This window comes from Microtus oregoni, unplaced genomic scaffold, assembly GCF_018167655.1.
Source record: "Microtus oregoni isolate MIOR12 unplaced genomic scaffold, Mior012 000005F_ref0000423, whole genome shotgun sequence".
Lineage (NCBI taxonomy): Eukaryota > Metazoa > Chordata > Mammalia > Rodentia > Cricetidae > Microtus > Microtus oregoni.
Genome location: NW_024543064.1, coordinates 4,846,150 through 4,868,749, shown reverse-complemented (window position 1 = coordinate 4,868,749; position 22,600 = coordinate 4,846,150). Strand labels below are relative to the sequence as shown.

The following is a 22,600-nucleotide window of genomic DNA, read 5'->3' as shown; positions in this document are numbered from 1 at the left end:
TGCTTTCTATGTGGTAGGAAGGAGACAGACATGCAAACAAGTACCCGTCCGTGGCTGAGAGAAACCTGTGGTTTCAGTATTTGAGAACTGGGTCTTTTACTAGCCAGGGAATAGGCCTAATGGTTTGGTTTGTTTTTTTTTTTTTTATACAAACCGTATTTGTAATGTCTCTTCCAGATAGGATCAGTAGGCTACAGAGTCTGACACAAGAGAAAGGAAGTGTTCCATCTCTCAAATGGTGAACAGGAAAGCTCACTATCCAAGAAAGCCCAGCACTGTGGCCTTTCCCGTGGCCTCAAGAGGAAAAGGCCTCACTGTAAATACAGCTCCCCTAGGAACACCCACGACAGTAACATCTGCATCCTAGATTCTACCAACCTGAAACTGTCCCTGTTGATGGGATGACAGAGTCCAAAGTCTATTCACTCTTCATTTCAGCAGACTGTCCCATGTCCTATAACTTCCTAGAACCATCCAGATGCAGAGGGTGAGCAAACCAACAACCAAGACCCAGACAACAAACACCAGAAACTGTACGGACAGCCTACTCTGGATGCCAGACAACACTCCAGACACTTCTTCAGCTTTAATGAGACTATTAGGCTTTCAAAGAATAAAAATGTATCTTAACCCACTCATTTGTCCTTGCAGACCCACTTATGCTATTGACTCAAAAGAAATACAGACCTCTGGAGGTATGCCTTAATCCCTGCACTCTTGACGCAGAGGCCGGTGGATCGCCGAGTTCCAGGCAAGCCAGAGGTACATAGTTAAGATACTATCTCAAGAGAAATAAGCAAGCAAGCAAAGCACAAGGGCCAGGTGCGACAGCACTCAGGAAGCTCGGGAATTAAACTGTCCCCGGTTACACAGCAGCTCTAAGACTAGCTGGAGCTACATCTCAAAAGAGCACAACAGAAAAGCAACGAGCCCCACCTGCCAAACTCACCAAAGTGGTGAATTGAGACTTGACAGCCCAGTGCCTGTTATTAATTACCACAACCACCAGTACAGGGGACTCTTCTGAGCTGTGATGTTCTTAGAAATGGACATCAATCAACACAAGAGCAAGACAGGTGACAACAATATTTAATTTTCATAGGACAGGAATGGGTAGGGTGTTATAATTTACCTAAAGCATGACTGCCTCCATCATGCATGCAAACTTTCTCTCTGGAGATGCTGCTTCTGTCTGCATCCCAGTTTTTCCATAAGATGTTCCACTAGTTTCTCAAGGATTGGCCCTTATCACGTTTCTTTCAAATAGCTCAGTGGTACTTAAAAAACAAAAGCTGTATGTTGCAGATCTCTACTGACGAGGTTTATCTTATACAGCCTAGTGTTCATAGAGCAGTTACAGCCTCACAGAAGCAGTCCATCACCCCAGAGCCCATCATAGTGCTGATGGAGTCAACACAGCTTTCACTAACCAAAGCACAAGAGAGCCCGTGCTGCCTGACCCTTGGTTTCTCCTGAAGAGAATGAAGTTTTGCTAATTCTATCCTAACAATGCCAACTTCAAAACAGTTAGTGAAGATACAGAACAAGGAAACTGTCTACTAGGCATTAAAGAATTGTTATGCATAACTAGCCTAAGTTCACTAGGAGTCTCATCAATGTAAAGGTAACAGCAGTCTTTTCAAAAGCAAAGGCTGCAGGAGAAATGGGCTGGAGGTGCTGGACTGCTAGCAGAATGACTGGGACCAAGGTCTGTGCTCTCACTGTGGCTCTCAACCAAGTCAACCCTTGCTCTTACTTCATCTTGTTCATGAAAAAGGACAAAGCTCTCCCTACTCACCCCTCACATGAAGAAGCCAAGTGACATGGCATGTCACTTTCTTAAATTAAAGTATGTGAACAGAAAGGAGTTTCCATGTATTTCCATATATGTATTAAAACTAGATCGCAGATTGTGGAGCCTTCTACTTAAGTGTATGAGAAGCAGCTCTGAGACCGAAAACACAGCGCTGAAACACAAATGTCACGGACCACCCTGTCTACTTAGGTTGTGCCTATCAGTTAACTGTACAAATAGGGGTAAACTTAGGCATGAAGATGCTGGGAAAAAAAAATCACAGAAAGTGTTTCTAACATCAAATAGCCAGAGACATGAAATGAGGTCAAAACTGAAGGTGGTCTGCAGACAAGTACCAGGTCTACAGTGGAACTCAGGGACCAGAGGCAAACATTACAGTCTTCAGCAAAGTGCTAAGTGGACAACTAAACCAAATTTGACCCAGATTTGAAGTGATGATATAGGGAACACATTCAAGAAAACCCAAGGGTATCAAAGGGCTTACCAGCATGTGTAAACTCAGTCCCATCTTTGGAACTTTGTTGTTAAATACAAAGTTAACCCAAAATAAAGGGTTGGTTTTTGTTTTAATTGTCAAATTTTAAGTACCAAAGGCAGGGCTTGCTGTTCAGTGAAGTGAACATGCCTTTCGCAGCAATCTTGGAAAGTTCATCTGTTTGGCCCTTGAGTTCACTCCTTAGCTTCATCCTCCAAGCTGTTCTCTTCAGGGTTTGAGACAAGTTTCCCTGATAGAGACCCACACAAGGTATAGCCACTTCCCCAGGCCCTATAGCCACGCAGAACTGCAGACAGATTTGGTGTTTGCTCTGCCTGATGCCGAAATCCAGAGTAATAGAATCTGGCCAGGGGACCTCGGTGGGAAAGCTGGCTCCAGAGAATACCAGAGGGACAAATAAGGCCATGGAGACCAACCCTCCAAGCCTGGGCCAAGCAATGTCTGTAAATCACCCAAAGCTAGCAGGGAGGCCTTCTCATTAATTCGGGAACTGACAGCATGTCCCTTCTGAAAAGGCAGGCTAAAGAATGCATCCTGGGCAATCTAAATACCAGCATATTCTTTCTTACAACAAGCCCATGTGAGGAAGGAACTAAGTCAACTCCATTGCCAGGCTTAGTGGAGTAGTAAACCGGCAGGCATGAAACGTAAGAAAAAAACAAACAAAAGACAAAAATCCAAGTTGGTGTAAATCAGCACCTGGAGGAAAAGATGACTAAACTAACTGTAAGGCAATGCCTCTTTACAGAGTGAGCCCAAGGCTCCCGGGTCAGAGTCCCTCTCTGCCTGATGTCCTCTGTGTACCACCAGAGGGCACTAACTCATGGGATGGCTTTTTCAAAGCATATGGCATGTCATTTAAACTGCAGGAAAACTAAATGAGAGCTAGATTTTGAATGAAGTGCTAAGTATGAAATTTTAACAGCGGCTTTAGACAACCATTGGAAGTTTCACTGAACCCCACAAAACTTAAAAGGTACACATGTCAACCGCAGCAAATGTAAACAGTAAGTCAATCTGATCTTCAGTCTGGTGAAAAGACAATTCAAAATGCATGAAGAATTGTTCCTCCATCTTTGGCCCAAGAGAGCGGTGACCTTGTCAACCACTCCCAGCTTCTTCCACACGCAAACGGGAACACCAAGAGACGAGTTGGTTTCTTAATCTGAGAAATCATTCTGTGACGAATTAAAAAGGAGATGTTGACCATAACAAATTATAGTGAACTTTATTAAGCAGGATTAAAACATGATTTCATTTGTACTTCAAACCTTCAATAAAGAGCATGTAGTTATGTTCACTATGTCCGGGGTTGCTGCTCTAAGCAAATTAACTTACGTAAAATACAACTTACCCCAAGAGGTTCGAAATTTCTGTTTTAGTAAAAAGTTCAACCTTGCATTTTTTTTACTACAACCAAAAATTTTCCTTACATCTGTACCCTCTACTGGGATTTATTCATCCACACAATTCTAAATAGAGGTCTGTGAGTTCTGCCTCATTAACCCCTTTCTGCAATTACACCCTCGTCTCAAAATTCACACGTCTTACACTTCCATGGGAGGAAAACAGTGACATTCAAAATAACTAAATGACTTGTCTAGTGCAAATGGCATCACAACACCAAAGGCTTTAGTTTCCTGGTTTGCTGTGTGGTACACAGAAAGGTCTGGTTTGAGCAGAGGTATTAGACACTCAGGTTTAATTGGTTCTTTGTCATGGTTTAGTTGACTCCTTCCGTATGTAGTAAGTTTACAATGGAGGGAACAAAACCTGGCAGATAAGACACACTACACCTGGAGGTTATTCCTCACAAGCCAACGCTACAGACAAACTCACCTTGAGCCAGGGCCACTTCACAGGACACTGTCTCCTTGGGTCATTGTTCAAAAACAAAAACTCAGGGTTTGCAGGAATAATCCTTGTATTGTGACCTCTGCCAATGCACAAACAGATAAAGGTGGGCCGCAAGGGCTTCTGGGCCAGGACTTCTGTTTCTCTGCATACTGCCATGTATGCTTACCAACTGCCTCTGGGTGCTCTGGGCGACATGTGAATATCACAGAGAGCACAGACTAAGATAGTTCTGCGACTAGTAAGTACTAAATTCACATGAGGCAGCTAAGTGTGTGTGGTCCACTGATGGCTGAGATGTCCTAAGCCTCATTACCTCCATCCAGCTCTATAAATCCTAGTCAGTGATTGCTTACTCTAGACAGCACCTGGACTGGACTGGACTGGACTGAACTCTGTCACATACTGGATCATAGACACTGAGGAGACTATGTCTTTTCCTAGACTTTCTTCAATGGTGGTGATGCTACAACATGCCAGGGAAGCGACTCACATCCCCTCTGTCTGTTGCTACTCAGGCAGCATGAACACCACAACATAGTGGCTCTACAATTCCTAATCCCACCATCTCAGATACTCTGCTTCTTGTATCTCCCTGAACTAGCTGTAAAACAAAACTTCCTATTTATGCTACCATTCTGAAAGGCATACATAAATACATAAAGTACATAAACAGTAAATCAAAAGAGAAGAATGAGAAATGACGCAACACCAGTGACCCATTAGTTCACTGAACCGCATTTATTGAAATGCCAGGCGCTGTTTTGTGTGCTGGAGACAGAGACAACACACAGGCCCTGCTCTCATGGAGCTTCCATTCTTCTGGGAGGCAGTAATCAACACATGAACAGGTTATTGCTGGGTGAATGGTAATAAGAAAAGGGAAGTTTGGAGGCCAAAGAGACACTGGAAGCAGGGAACACACAGTGCAGGCTACTCCCTAGAGATAAGCGGCTGCGGCACCCTCTCACAGGCACACTGCATGAAGCAAGAGTAGGCCACTTGACTCTTATTTCATTTTTAGTAAGATTCAGCTCATATAAACTTGGGGTTTAAAGTGAAATGAATTCACTGATACAACTGTCTTGAAGCAGATATGAAGCTGGCAGGACGGAAAGTTCTCCCTATGCGCTCTGCCAGCTTCCTCCCAATGTGCCAGCCCTCACGGCTCCAGCTCTGTGGTCCCTCTTCTTGCTGCGCCCATGAACAAGTGTGTGGTGAGAGCCTGAAATAAACAGGTGTAAAATGGGTCAAGACCGTCGCTTCTATTTCTGTTCTTAACTGAAGAAAATGTGCCCCACTTCCAGAGGCAGAGAGAGGAAACACGTGAGTAAAGGACAACTGAAGAATATTCTAAACACACTTATGAGTGTGTGTGTATTTGTACATGTGTCTCTACCCCACATGACCTATTTCCCAAAGATAATTCAAAATTGGATCTTTCTTGTATAAAATGTCTTTTTGGCAATGTCACAGTATAACTTTTATTAGGCTCTGAGACAGACTGTATAAAGAACCAAATTAAGAATTGAAAGCTCAAAGATGATCAAGGTCCAAGTTCAATTAACACTATTTTTACAAGGATTTTTTTTTTGCTTACTCTGCATATTCAGCACACTCCTTTGGTTTTTGTTTTTTTTCTGACACGCATCCCAGGGGAGCCATTAAGTACAATCAGTTCTCTACCTCGGATTAATGTGTCTAAGTACATATTGATGGAACAGACAATACACAAGAGGCTGCCTTGCTAGAGTCTGTCTGTGCCACCCAGCACCGAGAAGGCTGACTCAACTCCTAGCACTTCTAACTGATCACCACAGGCTAGTTTCCCAGGAAGTCAAGGACACTTCCAAATCAATGTAAAATCTTAAGGAGCTGCCAGTGACTTCCACTGTAGCCCTGAAACTATCCCAAAGCACAAAGCCACAGAAAGAAAACCTCAGAAGTCTCTACTTCCCTAGCTCAGGAGCTGGTAGGATGAGGGGCAGGCAGGCAGCAGGTGGAGCACATGGAGTGAAAGGTGCCTGGCTGCCTCCCAGGCCTCAGATTAGCACAATGTAAGCAGGACTGTAGTTCAGGGCTTAAGGGGGAGTAAAAGGCCCACAGCACTAGGCTATGCTCAATGATTCATGGGCTTAGAATACAACAATAAGTTATATCGTGAAGAGGATCTACAGGTCAAAGTCCTCATGACCTATTCCCTAGGTGTTATTCAACTAAATTAGCAACTTGAGATATCAGGATAAACTGAAGATTCCAACATAAACCACATGTCATAGATTGTGGACATCTCTGGAATCAGACAGCAGCTTCTGACTTGTTTCCATTGCTCTCTGCACCTTTGCTTTCTGCTACCATAATTTTAAGACCTGCATAAACAAAAACAGCATTTACTCTCCTCTTCTCCAATCAGTTCAGTCTGCCCTTTGACCTGAGTGTGCCTTTACCCCACCATCACTTCTCCCCCACTCACCCTGGTTTACTCACTCACACCACACGTTAGTACTAGGCTGTGCTCCAAGAAAACAGAAATAAGGAGGCCTAGCACCAGCTCCCAGAGAGCTCCTAACTCACTGAGGAAAGAGATAGTGACAATTCACTGTACCAAGGACCTACACATAGATACAGGGGTACCACTCCATAAGAACAGATAGCTGGAGTTAATGGCACTGAACAGAGCTCAAGAGAAGGGTTTGTGAGAAGCTGGCCTCTAGAATCTGCGAGGAGATGGGTTGAGCTGGTGCAGAGAACAGAGGGTAGAAAAGTGTTAAGAGGGTGTAGGGAGGAGTCAAGAGGCAAGCAAGGTATAGCTGGGTGGGGGCACAATGTAATGGGCCAGAGCTGTGGGTCTGGTTTTAGGTGTGTATGTGGACTCTCTGATGAAGACAAGGAATGGGTAGACACCTGCCCAAGGAAAACCAAACACTGCTTTTGGGCAATGTTAGTCAAGCCTTAAGGTTCAGCAACAAATTTTCAAAATAAATACATCACAAGTTTAAATGTTATACCTTGGATTTCTTTTCTTACTCCTTTCTCCCCCCACCTCCATCTCTCAGAACTCTAGTAACCCAGATCTAAATTAAAAACAGTGGCCAAAGATCAAAATTCACTTTCCTACTCTGGACAAACTGACCTTCACTTTTAATGAGATTACAATTCCATGCACACCAGGGAAGTAATTGTGCTAACACTGCCTTAAAAGCTAAGCCTCTGGGATCTCCCATGGCCTGTGCTGTGACTCACAAGTGCGGTAACAGACAACCCTTCTGTCGCTGAGACCCACTGCTCATCAGGATCTGTGTATGAAGGGATGAGTCAGTTTGCAGGCAAAACACTAACAACTGGCAGTGAAGCGAAACATTCAAGTTCACCTAATACCTTAATTTCCAGCTGACTCTTGGTATTCATGCCCTTCTCCTCAGATGTTCTCATTAAGGTAGAGTCTTAGAGTGTTTAAGTAGGAGTCAGTTTCATTGTTTCTAAAACCCATTTCTTGAGCTCCCCACCCCCTTAAATGCAAGAATAGATTTAGGCAGGAAAAAGTTCTCAACCAACAGCCTGGGTTCTGACAGGCTACAGACCAGTTGGATCCCTCACTCTCTTTTGATACCAGTTGATATTTAAAAAAAAAAAAAAAATCCCACAATACACAGGACTCAAAATAGCTTCCTAAATACCTGTGCTTAGATCTTGAAATAAATTCCTGGTTAATCTTGTTGTTGTTGATTTTTTTCAAGATAAGGTTTCTCTGTGTAGTCCTGGCTGTCCTGGAACTTGCTCTGTAGACCAGGCTGGCCTCAAATCTACCTGCTTCTGCCTCCAGACCTAGTTAATCTTAATATTGTACAGAAAAATAACAAAAGGGACCCTAAAGCAAACTTAAGACTTGTTAAGAGGATGGAATCAGAGCACCATCCTGCGTTCTCTTGGGACTCAGATTAAGTTTGCATTACTAGTCTTCATAAAAAGAGAGTCCAGCAGAAGTGAGCCAATACCTCTGTCCCTGCAAACTACCTTACCTTTCCCCAGTCTTTAAGGCTAAAAAGTTTTCACATTGAATCGACTTTTATTATCAAAGGCTCAACGTGGTCAAAGCCAACACACACATATACACACACTGATTTGTGTGTGTGGAGAAATAAACTATATAGTGGTTAAGCTGCATGGCAAAATGATGACCTGGCCTTTATCAAGAGGACAGGAGAGTATGCACACTGCTGTCTGTACCACACAGAAATGCCCTGAAGCTACTAAAAGTCGACTTCTGTGGAGATTCAAACACCTTCAAGATTGTTGAGCTAAGTATTACTAACAGAATTTGAAGGATTTGAGGATTATGCCAAAGTAAAGATCAGCATCAAAAGATACATGGAAATAAAGACTGTCTGAAACATTCATAGGGGCAACACCTTTATTAGCTTCTCCTTGCTTGAAATGAAAACAGACAGAGGGCATCAGAAGGCTGCAAGGAGAGGAAGATATTACAGAAATGATGGCCCATGCTCTGGGACTCCTATGAGAACTCCTGTTCTTATCCTGGGGCCTCAGTGAGGAAGAACAGCCCTCAGATCCACAGATGCTCCAACTCACCTCCATGGCTACTTAAAACAGGAACCCTCAACACTGGGTCTCCTCTCCTGCCTTACAACCTAGAACTAGGAGCCAGGTGGTTTCAGGCCCACCCACCCAACTTTTCATGAACCTGAGCTTCTCTGTCCTCTGAAACTAGACTGCACTTCCATGGTCATCTGCAGAGTTTCACTGACCAGTGTGGCAGCCATGAACTTCCTGGTCACCTGAAACGTGCCCCTACTAGAATGAGGTGTGCCTAAAGTACACAATAACACACCAACTTCAAAGACTGTACTCAAACAGCACTATATCCTAACAGCCTTTGTGGTACATGTCCACGTACATCACAATGTACTACTAGGTGAAAGAGAGTGCCATCTATTAAGGCTCATTCCATTCTGACCTTTTAAAACCAGCTCCCTTGAGGCCAGCCTGGAACTATATAGCAAGTTGCAGGCCAGCCTGGACTACAGAGGTGAGACTCTTGTTTCAATAAACAAAGTTTTACCTGTGACCTACAAAAACTCCCAGGATTCTACTACTGGTACCTGCCCTGCCCTGTGGCTCTCATTTCCTCTCTGGACAGCACCATCATCCTCTATCTGTCCTCCTAGTCTCTTCTCTGTTGTCAGCCCTGCACACACCTTGGAACCTCTGCTTTTGGCTGTCCTGCCTACTTGGGATGCTTTCACTCCAGACATCTACATGGTTCATTCACTGTCACATCCTTCATATTATCAAAATGGAGTTAGATACCTGCTCAAGTCAAACCTGAGAGAGGGTGCACAAGAACACTCTCAGACTCTGGGGCCACTTGACAAAGTTCACCTCAGTGCTCAACCTGCTGCCACTAATTATTAGAAATGAAAGGGTCAGACACCTGGATCAGAAAGGCTAGGATGGAATGTCAATAACACCAGCACTGCTTACTCAAGTGAGGTGAAACAAGCTGTTTTGTGGTAACTGGTTTCCTCATCTGTGGACTTGGGAACAAAGAGGGATCTACTATCCTGTGTTCTTGGGAGCTCCGTGAGTTAATACATGGAACTGGCACATATAAACCCTCAAGTTACCGGCACTTGATATTTGTTCCTTGTTGTTCTTCCCCAACCAGCAGAGGTCTGTAAGAGGAAGGTGTGGCTTGTTTCTGCTTCATTCCATGCACCCAGGCAGCCCCACACTAGACATCTGACAGTAGCTTACAAGAACAAAAGAATAAATATACTTTATTTATTTAAAGACATTGGGACTTTAGAGTTTTGAGGAGGGCATGAAAGTTTTCTTCCAATCTACACCAGAAAAGAGTAGGCATTGGTCTTGGTAGTTGGCTCATGCCTGTAATTCCAACACTCAGGAGGCTTGAGCAGGTGCATGGATACAATGATAAGATCACCTTAGACTACGAAGTGAGACTACCCACTCCCTTAAAAAAAAAAATGCCCTTCTGGGTAGTTTTGTAGATGCTGTGCCTCCCTGGATAAACAGTCTCCTTGCTACCTTGAAACAAGTCATATGTACCACTTTCTGAGCAGTAGAGTTTAATTTCACAAGTTAGAAGCCTCCTACAATCTCAGACTATTTGCTAAAAAGTTACCCCCCCCCCCAAAAAAAAAGTTCAGGTCTCAAAACAAATGACAGAAAAAAATAGATTTCAGTCTGTCATGTTCAAATTTGCACATGTATACTGCTTACTGAAATCACTAGCACTACCCTGCATCCGGATCATGTGGCATTTTCTGGATACCACCATGAAAAACCATTCAAAGCACTTTCCCCTGAGCTAAGACCACAGAACAGCTCACCAAACACTGAAGTCTCCCAAGCCCAAGCAGAGGTAGCTGAATCTCTAAGCAGCCCTGAGACAGACTTTGCTCACAGGATGTACCAGGTCCCTTTGATCTGGCCTGTCTCACACCTACACACATGTATTCCTCCCAGGATAACTGAGCCTTGATTTACAGATGGTATTGATAGATTAAATTAGTTCCAAGATCTACCATCCTGGAGTAATACAGGCTCTTTCTGGGAAAGATTGGCTGCCTTTAAAAGCCATATAGAAGGGATGGAGAAAGGGAAGTAACCCAGTGCTCAGCAAAGGAAGGACTTGGCTCTTAACCTCTGACCTAATTGCTCCCTGTGAAAGAACAAAGGTGTCTTCAAGACGGTGATGCTGAACATAGCAAAAAAGGCACTGGTGCAATGTTGTAGTACTGCCACATCTGCCCTGAATGCTTTCAACCTTATGTGCCTGACCGGATAAATGAAACCTGGGAGCAGAGGCCCAGGAGGTCATAGTGACATAGATATCACGCACCCGATGCATGGCTTGACTGTTTCCCTGCACTGCTCCAGCTTCCTGCTGATGGTGATGGGAATAAAAAATAGTGGCTGGAGGTCACTGGGAGGTCTTGAAAAATGGTAAGGTCTAGAGAGGTCTTTTCTGTTCTTGTGGTCATTGTGTTTTTTAAAATCTGCACTTGATTGACCATTAAGGTCACTGCAACATAGTGAAGGACTACTGTGAGGCAGGCAGGCACAAGTCACTCTCAATCTGCACTGCTGTACAGTGGCAACACCTGAAGCATCAGGATGCTGCTGCTCTACTTTCAAACGTATTTAGCTGATGATCCTAAATAACACTCTGTCAGCTTTTGTAACCCGGCACAAAACCACACACCTTGTGATCTACCAGCTGGGCTGCAGTAATGCCCTTGACTTGAGGCTTAAAAGCTTTAGTCAGGACATACCTTTGATGTATTGTCTTTCCATATCAGACTGCAATGATTACCCCCAGATGTGCCATCCATAGAGTGCTACCAAAATTAGATTATGGCCAGCTAGTGAAACTCCCTCTCCCCTTCGGTACCACTTTGGAGGCTGCTGTTCTTGCCTTTGTCTGCAAGATCCAGAAGACACAGCTCTTAGGTTTACAGGATGTGGGGATAAGAACCATCTGCCTGGTCTGGTATTTCTTTAATTAAAACTTTAATTACAGATATATCTCTGCACAGATACGTGCAGTCTTTCAGCTCCTGCTCTTAATTACCTGAGCTACTGTGAAATGAAGAGTGAGCATTCGCTGAGTGTCTACTATGTGCAAGGGCATGTGCCAGAGGCCTAAAGGGAACAGAGCCCAGCAGGGGAGACCCAGAGACAGACTTGAGCCAAAAATTTCACCTGTTTCTCGCCCTATCCTCTTAGCACTATCTCTGGGAAAATGAAGGATTAAGAAATGGAATCAGCACAGGAGCCAGGAAAAGGCCCGGAAGTGAAGGCTGAGCCAGTTCCATGGAACCATGGCCATCACTTTGTGGGAGAACCAGTAACTGGGGACTAGAACCACAGGGTGCTGATTCCATGACATCCTGCCTGGCAGCAATTCTAATGTCATCTTCTTCATCAACTCCCTTTGGCTTGGGCAGACCTTCATGGGAAATGACAGAGCACTTCTCACACCCCCACAGAAGCCACGAGGGCAAAGGTCATCAAAGAACCTCAAAGGCCACCAAGTGACACCCAAGCCACACTACATAGATCTGGAGACTCACATTGAGGCCTCTATCTCCTCAGAATTACCTTAACCTTGTAACACTGGCTCTTGTGGAGGGAAGGAGATTACTCTGACGACCCCACCAACACTCCTGGAGGTAGGTAGTTAAGGGCAAGCTTCTGTACTGCCATGTTTGCTGTTCCACCCTTACACAGGATTGGTGTGACAGGATCTGAAGCCTTTTCCTCTCAGGAGCAGATTCCTCATCACCAAAATCAAGGGGTTCAACACAGGTATCACCTAACTTACAGTTTAAAAGCTTACACGGCAGCCATGTAGAGGCCCAAGGTAAGAAGTCTCTCCAAGACAACCCCAGCCCATTCTAGTGCCTAACCTGCACTGCTTGGTGACTGAGAAAAGCCTAGCATTTCTCAGGCTACTAATGCCCATATGACAAAATTACTAAGTCCTCAAGATGAACCAAACCAGGATAGATGATCACAAATGAAGCCTAACAATGTTCAGGCTAATAAAGGGTGGCACCTACTCCAACACAGATACCAAGACAAATTTAAAAGTCCATCTGAACACCTACTATGTGGTAGGCCCCTTAGGTTTGTAAGCATATTACACTGTGATGACAGGGATATGGGTGAGGGGAGAGTGTCAGAGCTAGAGAGGAAGAAAAGAGAAAGGAAAACTAAATGTACAACAGATGAAAGGAAAGAAGAAAGGTTACAGAATGGAACGCAGAAAAGGTCCTGTGGTACTTAGTTCTAATTTCTGATACAACCTAGTACCTGGGAGAATGTTTTAATGTGGGACTGTCTAGACTAGGTTGTCCTGTAGGCATATCTGCCAGGGATTGTGTTGATTGCCTTAATTGATACGGAAAGACCCGGACTCCAGGTGGGCAGCGCCACTCCCTGATTCTGTGAGTACAGAAAGTTAACTTAAGTACGCATGTGTCTGTGGTTCTTTGCTCCAGTGAGAAAGTGATGTGACCAGCTGTCTCAAGCTCTGCTGTGACTTCCTCACAGCGAAGGGAATTCCGAGCTGAAACAAACCTCTATGTTGCTTTCTGTCAGTTTTCTGCTTTTTAATCACGCAACAGAAATAAATCAAGAGCACTCTACTTCCTGAACCTCATAACTTAAGCACAAGCCTGGATTTGTGATGACCAGTTCTCTCTCAGGACAGTCGTGCACAGCAATGGCTGGAGCTGTCGGTACTGGCTGGTGTTGGCTGAACACTAAGTCAGCCCGAGGAGACCCACTTTAGTTTGCAGTGTAATCTGCTCTAAAAGTGACAGCACTGACCCACACATCCCAGAAAGACACATTTATATGTGTACAAATTATTTACCTGCTCTTTTCCTTGTTTACAACAAACTTGCAGGATTTCTGAACCCTGTTGACTAATGGTTCTCAGTTAGTAAAAGATCTGAACCATGGAGTGGGCCACTGATGCAAGTTTTTAACTATGCAAGGGGCTCCAGATCCATAGCCAGGACTAAAGAAGCCACCGTTATCAGTCACATCTTACTGAGCTTAGTACTAGTATATCTCTGTCTGATGACTGAGGGAAGAGAACACACATGGCTGATCCCTGCAGTCAAATGGCAGAACTGTCTTACGCAAAGTAGCCCAGAGGCAGTGAATACAGCATAACAAATGCATTACACCTACCTGAGCATCAGTGTGCTCATGCAGGCCTCCCTACCTCCTGGGTGAATATGATGGATGATTAAAATGTGTAAAATTCATTGAGAAGAACACCTGATATAAATCCTTGCACACGTGGTGTCAGTGAGATCATTTCCCCTTTACTCAAGAGGACACTGAAATCTCCTGCACCTGAGGGAAACACTAAGCAGCTCAACACCCTGACTTCCTGTAAGCTAGCTGCAGGGTTTACCATGGTAGCGTGAAGGGTGAGTCCAGCTAATCAGTCAAGTGATGACTTTCTCTTCAGTCTCTTTCCTCTCCAAAGTCAAAATTAGGTAAACAAAAAAACTTTTTAAAAAAATCTGGGGAGGGGAGTGTTAGGGGGGAAGTAACAGTAGCAGCAGCAGCAGATAAGGCAGCTCCTAGAGGCTGAAGTTTCTGGCTGTGAGCCTAGGAGGCTGTGGAGCTCTGCCGGAGCTTCTGTCTCCTGCACGTCTTACTTACCACACGCTCTGAGGTCCTCTCTAGGCATCCAAGGGCCTCTAAGTCAGTGTTAAACGGCTGAGGGAGGAAAAGCTAGAGCTTCCTTTGCTGGAGGTGCATGCACTACTCGTGGCATGCAGATCTGGTCACACGGCACTTAGTGCTACTCTACAGACCTCACACACATCGACTCTGCTAGGACTCACCATGATCCTGTGAGTGGATGTTATTACTGTCACCCCATTTAAAGAGGAAGTAAACTCAGCAATAGGGCAGCTAGGTAAAGTGCTGAAGTCAAAACACTTGCAAGAGGCCAAGGTGGGATTCGAACCTCAGCAGCCTGGCTCCACAGCCATGGTCCTGGCCCTTCACCACGGGGTTCACTACCACTGCCTCTTGGCACAGCCATAGGATGAGGTTGAGTTTCAAAAGCACCTTTCTTCTGAGTTCTCAGTGTTTCATTTATCCTCTCAACAACCCTAAAAAAGCAAGTAGGAGACATACAGTATCTGCATTTCACACATATTACAATGGAAGCAGCAAGAACACGGCTTACAAACGCCTCCCTGGACAGCCAACCTCCTAAGTCAATGCTTCAAACCACACTCCTGTCTTCTGAAGTTCGAGCTTTTTAGTTTGGGTTAACTGCTTTAACCAGGGTTGACAGCACACCCAGACCCGAGTAGTCCAGAACAGACTTTCTCGCTCTCAGGCAAGATTCTTTCAGGGAATCAAAATTACATGAGCAATATCCGTGGGGCTTACAACTTACTACAAGTCCTAAATTCTAATCAAAAACTATTTTTGTTCATCTAAAATAAGAAGTCGTGTATTCAGTTACTAGCTCTCTGAGAAAAAATAGGTTATCTTAAAAATGCACTAAGCAGGCAGCTTTAAGGAAAAATCTAATTTATCAAATCACAATGACAAAGAAAACATTTCACTTCTGCATCTACTAATGTGTCCTGGATTCCTACTAGATTTATGAATAAAGTACTGGACTCTAGAGAGCCAACTCTGTCAACAGGGAGCTTGTGACTCCCTCGGGTGCCATCAGGCAGATGAGGAGAGGAGTTGACAGCCACCATCTCCTGCCACTCTGAGAGCCCATGAACTCTATGTCTGGCACCATTCCTTTGCTGCTGAAGGACAAGGTATCCAAGACAAACAAAGGACACAAATGAAATGGAGGAGAAAAATACTCCTGCGCATAGGTGCACAATGCATTATGATAAAATCATCATTAAAAATCACCTGAGCAGTCAAGGTTCAGCCCCCAACCCCAGGACAGGACAGTCACAGGGCTTCATAGTCATAGGAGTCTTTTCTATTCCTCAATTCCAGTGCTGTGCAATTCTGTGACCAGAAACTCAGCAGGCCAGAGGCAGCTTTGCAAGTATGTGGGTATAACAGGCAAAAGCAAGCTTGGAAGCTCCAAGTAATGCAGGAGAATACAGGAGTTCTTGTCACCAATGAGCAGCTCCTTATACTCTGTGATTTTAATGAATGATATAAACGTTCATAGACATCAAAAAAGCTTGGAAAGGATTTAAATCAACTTCAATGTTCACCTAGATGTTTCAGCTGTGTGAAATTGAAATATCAGCATTAAATATTAAAGAATAAAATAATGAGATATTAAAAGTAATCTGTATTTTACTGGATCGTGCTAAGAAATTATATGTGTTTTTGGGGGTGATATTTATCACCATTTCAAAGAATTTAATATGGTTTTGGAATTTGTTGTTTTGTTTTTAAGACAAATACAAACAACAACAACAACAAAATGTACTAATTTGAAGGAAAAAAATGTAAGAGCCAATAGCATAAATTAACCTGGTATAGAGTCCACCAGAATTGACCAGATTTTAGCAAAGACAAAAACATTGTGGGTAATATCAACCGTTGCTTTCTCTTATGTTTAAAAGAAGTAGATTATAAAGGATGGAGAAAGGTGAAATTGGATGATAGAACTGTATTCTTCTATACTTTTAATGAAATAAAACATTTAAACTTTTTCTCTCCGTAAAACTTGAGAATGCAAAATATAATCTGACGATGCAAAACATGGCAAATTTACGAGACTACCAGATTTAAACTGCTGCTGTGTTTGAGGGGAAGGCAGCAACAAAGCTATGTAGTAAATGTGAAGACGGGTGTGGGCCAAGATAGATGTGAGCATGAGTGTGCATGGAAGGGGGTAAAAAGGGAAGGGAGGCTTCAGGCAGCCTGGGTATGTATATGTCAATTATATGTCAACATCAGCTAATTCATAGCGAAATATGGACATAAAAGGAAATACCCTACATGGGGAAATGCACTCATTAAACTTAAATTTTAAAAGGATGAAAACACAAATTACACTTTATTCTTAAAAATCAAAATGAATTTCAATACAGAAAATGAAGACAGCATTTTGCAATTTTATCACTCAAAGGAGAATCTCTACTTGAGGAAATCAGTGTGCTGCACTTGGAGAGATGAAATGTTACAGCTTGTACACCAAAATTAAAAAATGAAATTAAATTAAAAAATGAAATGGTTACCAAGGTAATGCAGGTCAGGGGATCAAAGGTGAAGGGTCACACATTATTAAAAAGAAATCCAAAAGGGCGGCTGCATCATGATCTCTGCAAAACAAAGGAGCTCCAGTAAGTACAACTAGCATCTCCCAGAATCAACAATCAAGCTCTTGAAGCTCCCCCTGCAATTGAACAGTCTTCCCTGATTCCATGGAGAGCCATTTTCATTCAGGTACAAAACCAAATTTTAATCATCTGTTACCAACCAAAAAAAAATTACAAATATTTAACCAATCATATTAAAACCTCCAATATTTCCAATTGAAAGTGGCTGGGAAGTGCTGGCATTTCATTTCAGTTGAAATTCATACCCCGTTTTCTGGAAATGACAGTGTTTGATAAGTTGCCAACATATCAGAAATCTAATTTGGTCACAGCATGGTGAGTTGGTGTCGTCTTCCCACCCCCACCCCCTCTCCTCAAGGAATGAGTTCCAAAATTGAGTTTTTGCAAATTTCTTTCATTTGAAGTAGCTGCATAAAATTCCCATTATTGGAACATTTAGTATAACAATGTTCTAGAAGACAGCAATAAAGTGATACATGATAAAATAAACTGTGTAACTATACCTATTAAGTCTGTTCTCACATTCAACTCTCACTGCATAAGGGAAGGACATTTTAAGCAAAGTAACAACTTGCTGTCTCTCCTGGAATCAAACAGTTAAGAGGAGCCTGCCTTGAGGACTAACCATGCAAGAAAGAGGGATCTGACAGGCTTTGTTTCCCAACAATGTTACACTTACTCACCTTCATTAACAAACTAACTTATGTTCCCACAAAGAGCAGGAGGGTGCAACCTTTGTTTGAATTATAACTACCACCAGGTTATGGCACTTACTGATGGCAACAAGAAGCAAAGGGTGACAGTAAATGCTCAATTCCTTGGTAAATGACCAGCATGGGACAATCATCCTTACTGTCTTTAGTCTGAGAACTAATCCTGAGCAGGTTGTTCCCGCTAAGCAGTCTGTATCTAAGAAGTCCTGTGCACAGTGGCCTGGCGCCTGAGGCAGGTGGAGAGCAGCTGGCGAAATGAGCTTGGTTTGGTTACCATCTTAGCACCCCTTCCATTCTCCCACCTTAGTTTCACGCTGTTACATCGAACACTTGAGTTAACCTTGTTAAAAATCACATCCCCAAATACTTATATATTAAAATATAGACGAGTGTCCAGAAGGATTTATTAAAAGAAATAAGACATTCCTTCTCATGGCTTATGGCAATCAATAAATAAAATAATCCTATGAATGCCAGCTTTTGTTCCCTCTGATTAGGTTTTGTTAAAGTAACTGCAGATCATCATGCACTGGATTGAGTGTGTTAGTGCTTAAGGCCACATCTCTAAAGCCACAGCTTCCCTTTCATTAGTTGCACAGCTATGAAAAGTAAACTAACATTTCATTTTTGGAGCCCTCATCTCACAGAGTCTGGCACATACATATTTGCTGCTGGGAGGCATGCAGGCAATGTTGAACACTGCAAAAGGAATCAATACCCCATCAAAACAATGCATACAGTGCTTTAGTAGCATCATTATTGAGACCATTTCAGCATGTTTGTAACAAAAGACAAGAAGCCAGCAGTGTGGTATTAACTTGAGCTTTGTTTTCCTAAAACATTTTATATTAAAAATAAGCTCCAGACCTGTTCAGACCAACAACTATATATACAGTATGTCTCGACCAAACATATATTCATAATCTCTTAACAATAAGACGACTTCTTAATGTCTTTTAAAAGTCTTCTAAATCATTCTTAAAATTCCATACCTTACAGAAACAGTTCCCCAGATTTTTGCCAACTCATCAGTCCTGCCAGAAGTGTCAGGCATAAACCATCCAAGCTAATGCAACCTTCAAGTTGTCAGCTGCTCCCTAGCATGTCCTGACTTTCCATGGGAGTGGATTCATACTCCCTGCCCACACACGGCAGTTCTGACAGACAGCCTCTGAATTCAACTGTACCTATGGGGACAACGATCCAACTGATTTTTAAAGTAACAATTAGGAATTTAGCCAGTAACTTCTGGTTGGGGAGAAGATAGGCTGGAGTTTATTATGGTGTTAACAAGTCCCTAGAACAGCACTCAGGAAGGAAAGTACGCACTTTACCACTGTCAGCAAAGGCCTGCACAGGAGCCCACTATGTGGACAGCAGCTGAGACCACTGCACCTGCTGAGGTCGGCATGGGTGCCTTCAGCAGTGTCCAGACAGCAGGTCTGTGGGCACCTACCTGACCCAAAACCACTATTCTGGACCACAAGCTCTAGGAGATTCAGGGCCTGGGTAGCTACAATCTTCATCCAGGACGCTAACTCTAGTCCTAACTGGAGCCACTGTGTTTTCCCTATAGAATTTATTGGCTTCTAGACCATTTCCCGGTCTCAACCAGCAATAGACCTCATAAACCAAAATTACCCATCTTCCTTTTCTTCTTCAGAAGCCTCCCTTCCCTTCACTATAGCCACAGTCAGTAAGTGATGAAGTTCTCATTAAAGTAACACAGAATACTCAGGTGTTGCCACAGACTGAAATAAGCTCTCAGCTGAGGAACCAAGGGGAATGTTCTACCAGGCAGGAACAGAGCTCTAGACCACCTCAGGGAAACTTTACAAAGTTACATACAGTTTGTCTCTTTCCACAATTAGTAATAGAATTAAACAGTAAATGCTCGAAACCCCTAGCCAGCCTCCAGACCCTTCTGCATATCCTTGATCTGAATGTATCCACCTGCTCCCAGCAGAATTCTCCAGGTACTCTCACAGCATACTGTCTGGGACACACTTACGGACAAATTTAATTCCCTTTCTCAACAAATCTACAAGCAAGAGGAACCGACTCCCTTCTCAGACAGAGCAAAGGTCTGTGAGAGGAAAGAGGTGCTGCCATGTTTCCCTTAGAGGCTAACTTCTGATGTAACAAATAAGGAAGAACTGGGAAGAAATCCACAACCAAAAAAGTCACAAGATTCAGCATAAGGGAAGGCACCGCAGAACTGAAGAAGTCCATCAAGACAGGACCGTAGACATTTTTCTGGTTTTTCACAAAATGGCTATTAGTGCTGTTATGCAATACTTTCTGCAGCAGATATTAAGCTCTGAGAGAATGTGTACTGATTAAAGAGACATTCAGCTAAAAGCTGATTACGGTGATAGGACAAATTTTATTTTTAATCTATAAATACAAATGCATAAATTCCCAGCATGCCATTATGTAGAGCATCAAATATACTTGAGCTAACTCCAGCTTTTTAGCTAAGCAAAGGCTATACTTATATTACCACTTCATGGTATGGTCTACGTTAGTTTGTCCAACATGGCAGAAATGGAATCCACTCCAACACCAGAAAAACAAGTGTTTGGCTTTCACATTTTCAGGCCCCATGTTCACAGACCCAAATGTTTGCACTCCCCGAGTCCCAGGCCCCGTGTTTGTAGTCCCTTTGTCCAAGGCAAACCTGTTCACAGTCCCAATGCTTGACCCAAGATGAGGTGCAACTCCTTTCCTTTGCCAACCACCATCATGTCTTCTGGTTTTCCAAATGTTCAGAATACCAACCTTTGTTACTTGTCTCTAAGATGAACTAAGACACATATAAAACACCCCACACCTACAATCACAGCATTCCTACTATTTCTTTCTTTCTTTCTTTCCTTTTCTTTTCTTTTCTTTTCTTTTTTGAAAGAAGGTCTCACTATGTAGCTCTCACTAGCCTGGAAATTGCTATATAGACCAGGCTAGCCTGAAACTCACAGAAATCTGATGTGGGAGTGTCATATGTCAATGTGTTGATTTCACTGGTTAAGCAATAAAGAAACTGCTTGGCCCTCATAGGTTAAAACATAGGTGGGAGGAGTAAACAGAACAGAATGCTGGGAGAAAGAAGCCGAGTCAGGAGTCGCCATGATTCTCCCACTCCAGGCAGACGCAGGTTAAGATCATTCCTGGTAAGCCAGCTCATGGGCTACAGCAGATTATTAGAAATGGGCTAGTCCAGGTGCGAGAGCTAGCCTAGAAGAGAACAGATAGAAATGGGCCGAGCGGTGTTTAAAAGAATACAGTTTCGGTGTAATTATTTCGGGGCATAAGCTAGAGCTAGCCATGTGGGCGGCCGGGTGCCGGGGATGCAGCCCTGCCGCTCCTACTACTACAGAAATCCACCTGCCTATGCCTCCCAAGAGCTGGGATTAAAGAAATGTACTACCCGAGTCCCACTGTAATAATTTTAAAGGGGTGGGGAGATGAGGTAGCATGCACCTGTAACCCCAAAATTAGGCAGGCTGTGGCAAGAGGATTTAGAGATGGGCCCAACTGGACTATACAATTAGAGCAAGAAAAACAAAGAACTAAAAAGAAAGGGGAGTGTGGGGGAGGGGGTGTTAAAGGGAGGCAGAGAAGACAAACTATTAACCTTCAACATGAATGTAACCTCTTCCTCTGGTAGCTTAGAATATCTCACAAAGGCTAAAGAGGATGGGAAGGAGGAATAGTGAGAGCAACCACAGGACTTCTGAGGGGTGCACAGGCTCATGGCACTGAGGCTATTCATGCCAGAACACACACCACTGTGCAATTAGCACATGGTCTCACATGCAGTAGCTAAACAGTTGACCTTACAGAATCAGAACAGTCGTCACCAGAACCTGGGATGGCTAAGGGGCCAAGAATAAAACACGGTGAAAGGGGAAAGGGAACAGTGAGCATTAATTATTTTCAGGTAAGGTCACATACCATTTGTAGCTCAAGCTGGCCCAGGGTGGCTTCAAACTCATGGCAATCCTACGACCTCAGCCTCCCAAATGCTGAAATACAACAGACATGAGCAACCATGCCTGGCTAGAAGAAGTAACTGCTAATGTTCTCTAACACTGAAGAGTAGCTGGTTGACAACAATGATATATTTCAAAATAACTAGAAGAAAAACTTCTGAATGTTCTCAACATAAACACACTCACATATGCATCAAGTAATAGGCATGCCAATCAATTAAAACATCTTAATGCAGCCCATAAAAATGAAATTACTATGTATCAATTAAAAATAAAAATAGAGGAGGTTAGGAAGATTGATCCATGGATAAAGCACTTGCTGCACAGTTTAAGAATCAAAACTTGGATTCCCCAGAACCCAGATAAAGTGACAAATGGTTGCACCCATCTGAAATTCTACAAGATATGGCGCAGAAATAGAAAGATCCCAGAAACTCTTCAGCGAGCATCCCTTACCAAGCACTGAGCAAAAACCCTGCCTCAAACAGGAAGACCAAAGATACTCAACATTGTTCTCTGATCTACAAATAAATGCCCATATATTCTCTCTCCTCTCCCTCCCTCCCTCGCTCCCCCCCTCTTTCTCTCTCTCTCTCTCTCTCTCCCCCTCTCACTCACACACACACACACACACACACACACACACTCACTCACACACCAAACACAATCAACAATTCAATCAAAACATAAACCAGTTGTTAATATGCTTGCCTAGCAGGCACCAGAGCCTGGGTTTGATCCCCAGAAGCACATAAACAGGGTGCAGTAGTGATATGTCTTAATCCCAGCACTCAGAGAGTAGAGGTAGAAGGATTAGATATGCAAAGTCATACTCAGCTATGTTACATAGCAAATTCCAGGTTAGATGA

The 22,600-nt window shown here is 43.3% G+C and overlaps 1 protein-coding gene across 13 annotated transcripts in view; it reads right to left on the bottom strand.

The window, feature by feature from the left end:
* LOC121447907 (calmodulin-binding transcription activator 1) overlaps window positions 1–22,600 on the bottom strand; it is an 829,155-nt gene that overhangs the window by 732,434 nt on the left and 74,121 nt on the right. The window contains exons 4-6 of one of the 13 annotated variants that reach the window (XR_005974311.1): window positions 16,925–17,008; window positions 14,585–14,857; window positions 4,878–5,391 (exon numbers count right to left, since the gene is read on the bottom strand). The exons of 9 other annotated variants lie outside the window; for them this stretch is intronic. Coding sequence is in view for 1 of the 4 variants with exons in the window: in XM_041651187.1 (XP_041507121.1) it covers window positions 17,000–17,008 (9 nt within the window). In the remaining 3 variants the exon portion in view is untranslated. Of the gene's footprint in view, window positions 1–4,877; window positions 5,392–14,584; window positions 14,858–16,724; window positions 17,009–22,600 lie in introns of those variants that run through there. 3 more of the 13 variants (XR_005974310.1, XR_005974312.1, XM_041651187.1) reach the window with 3 other exon arrangements.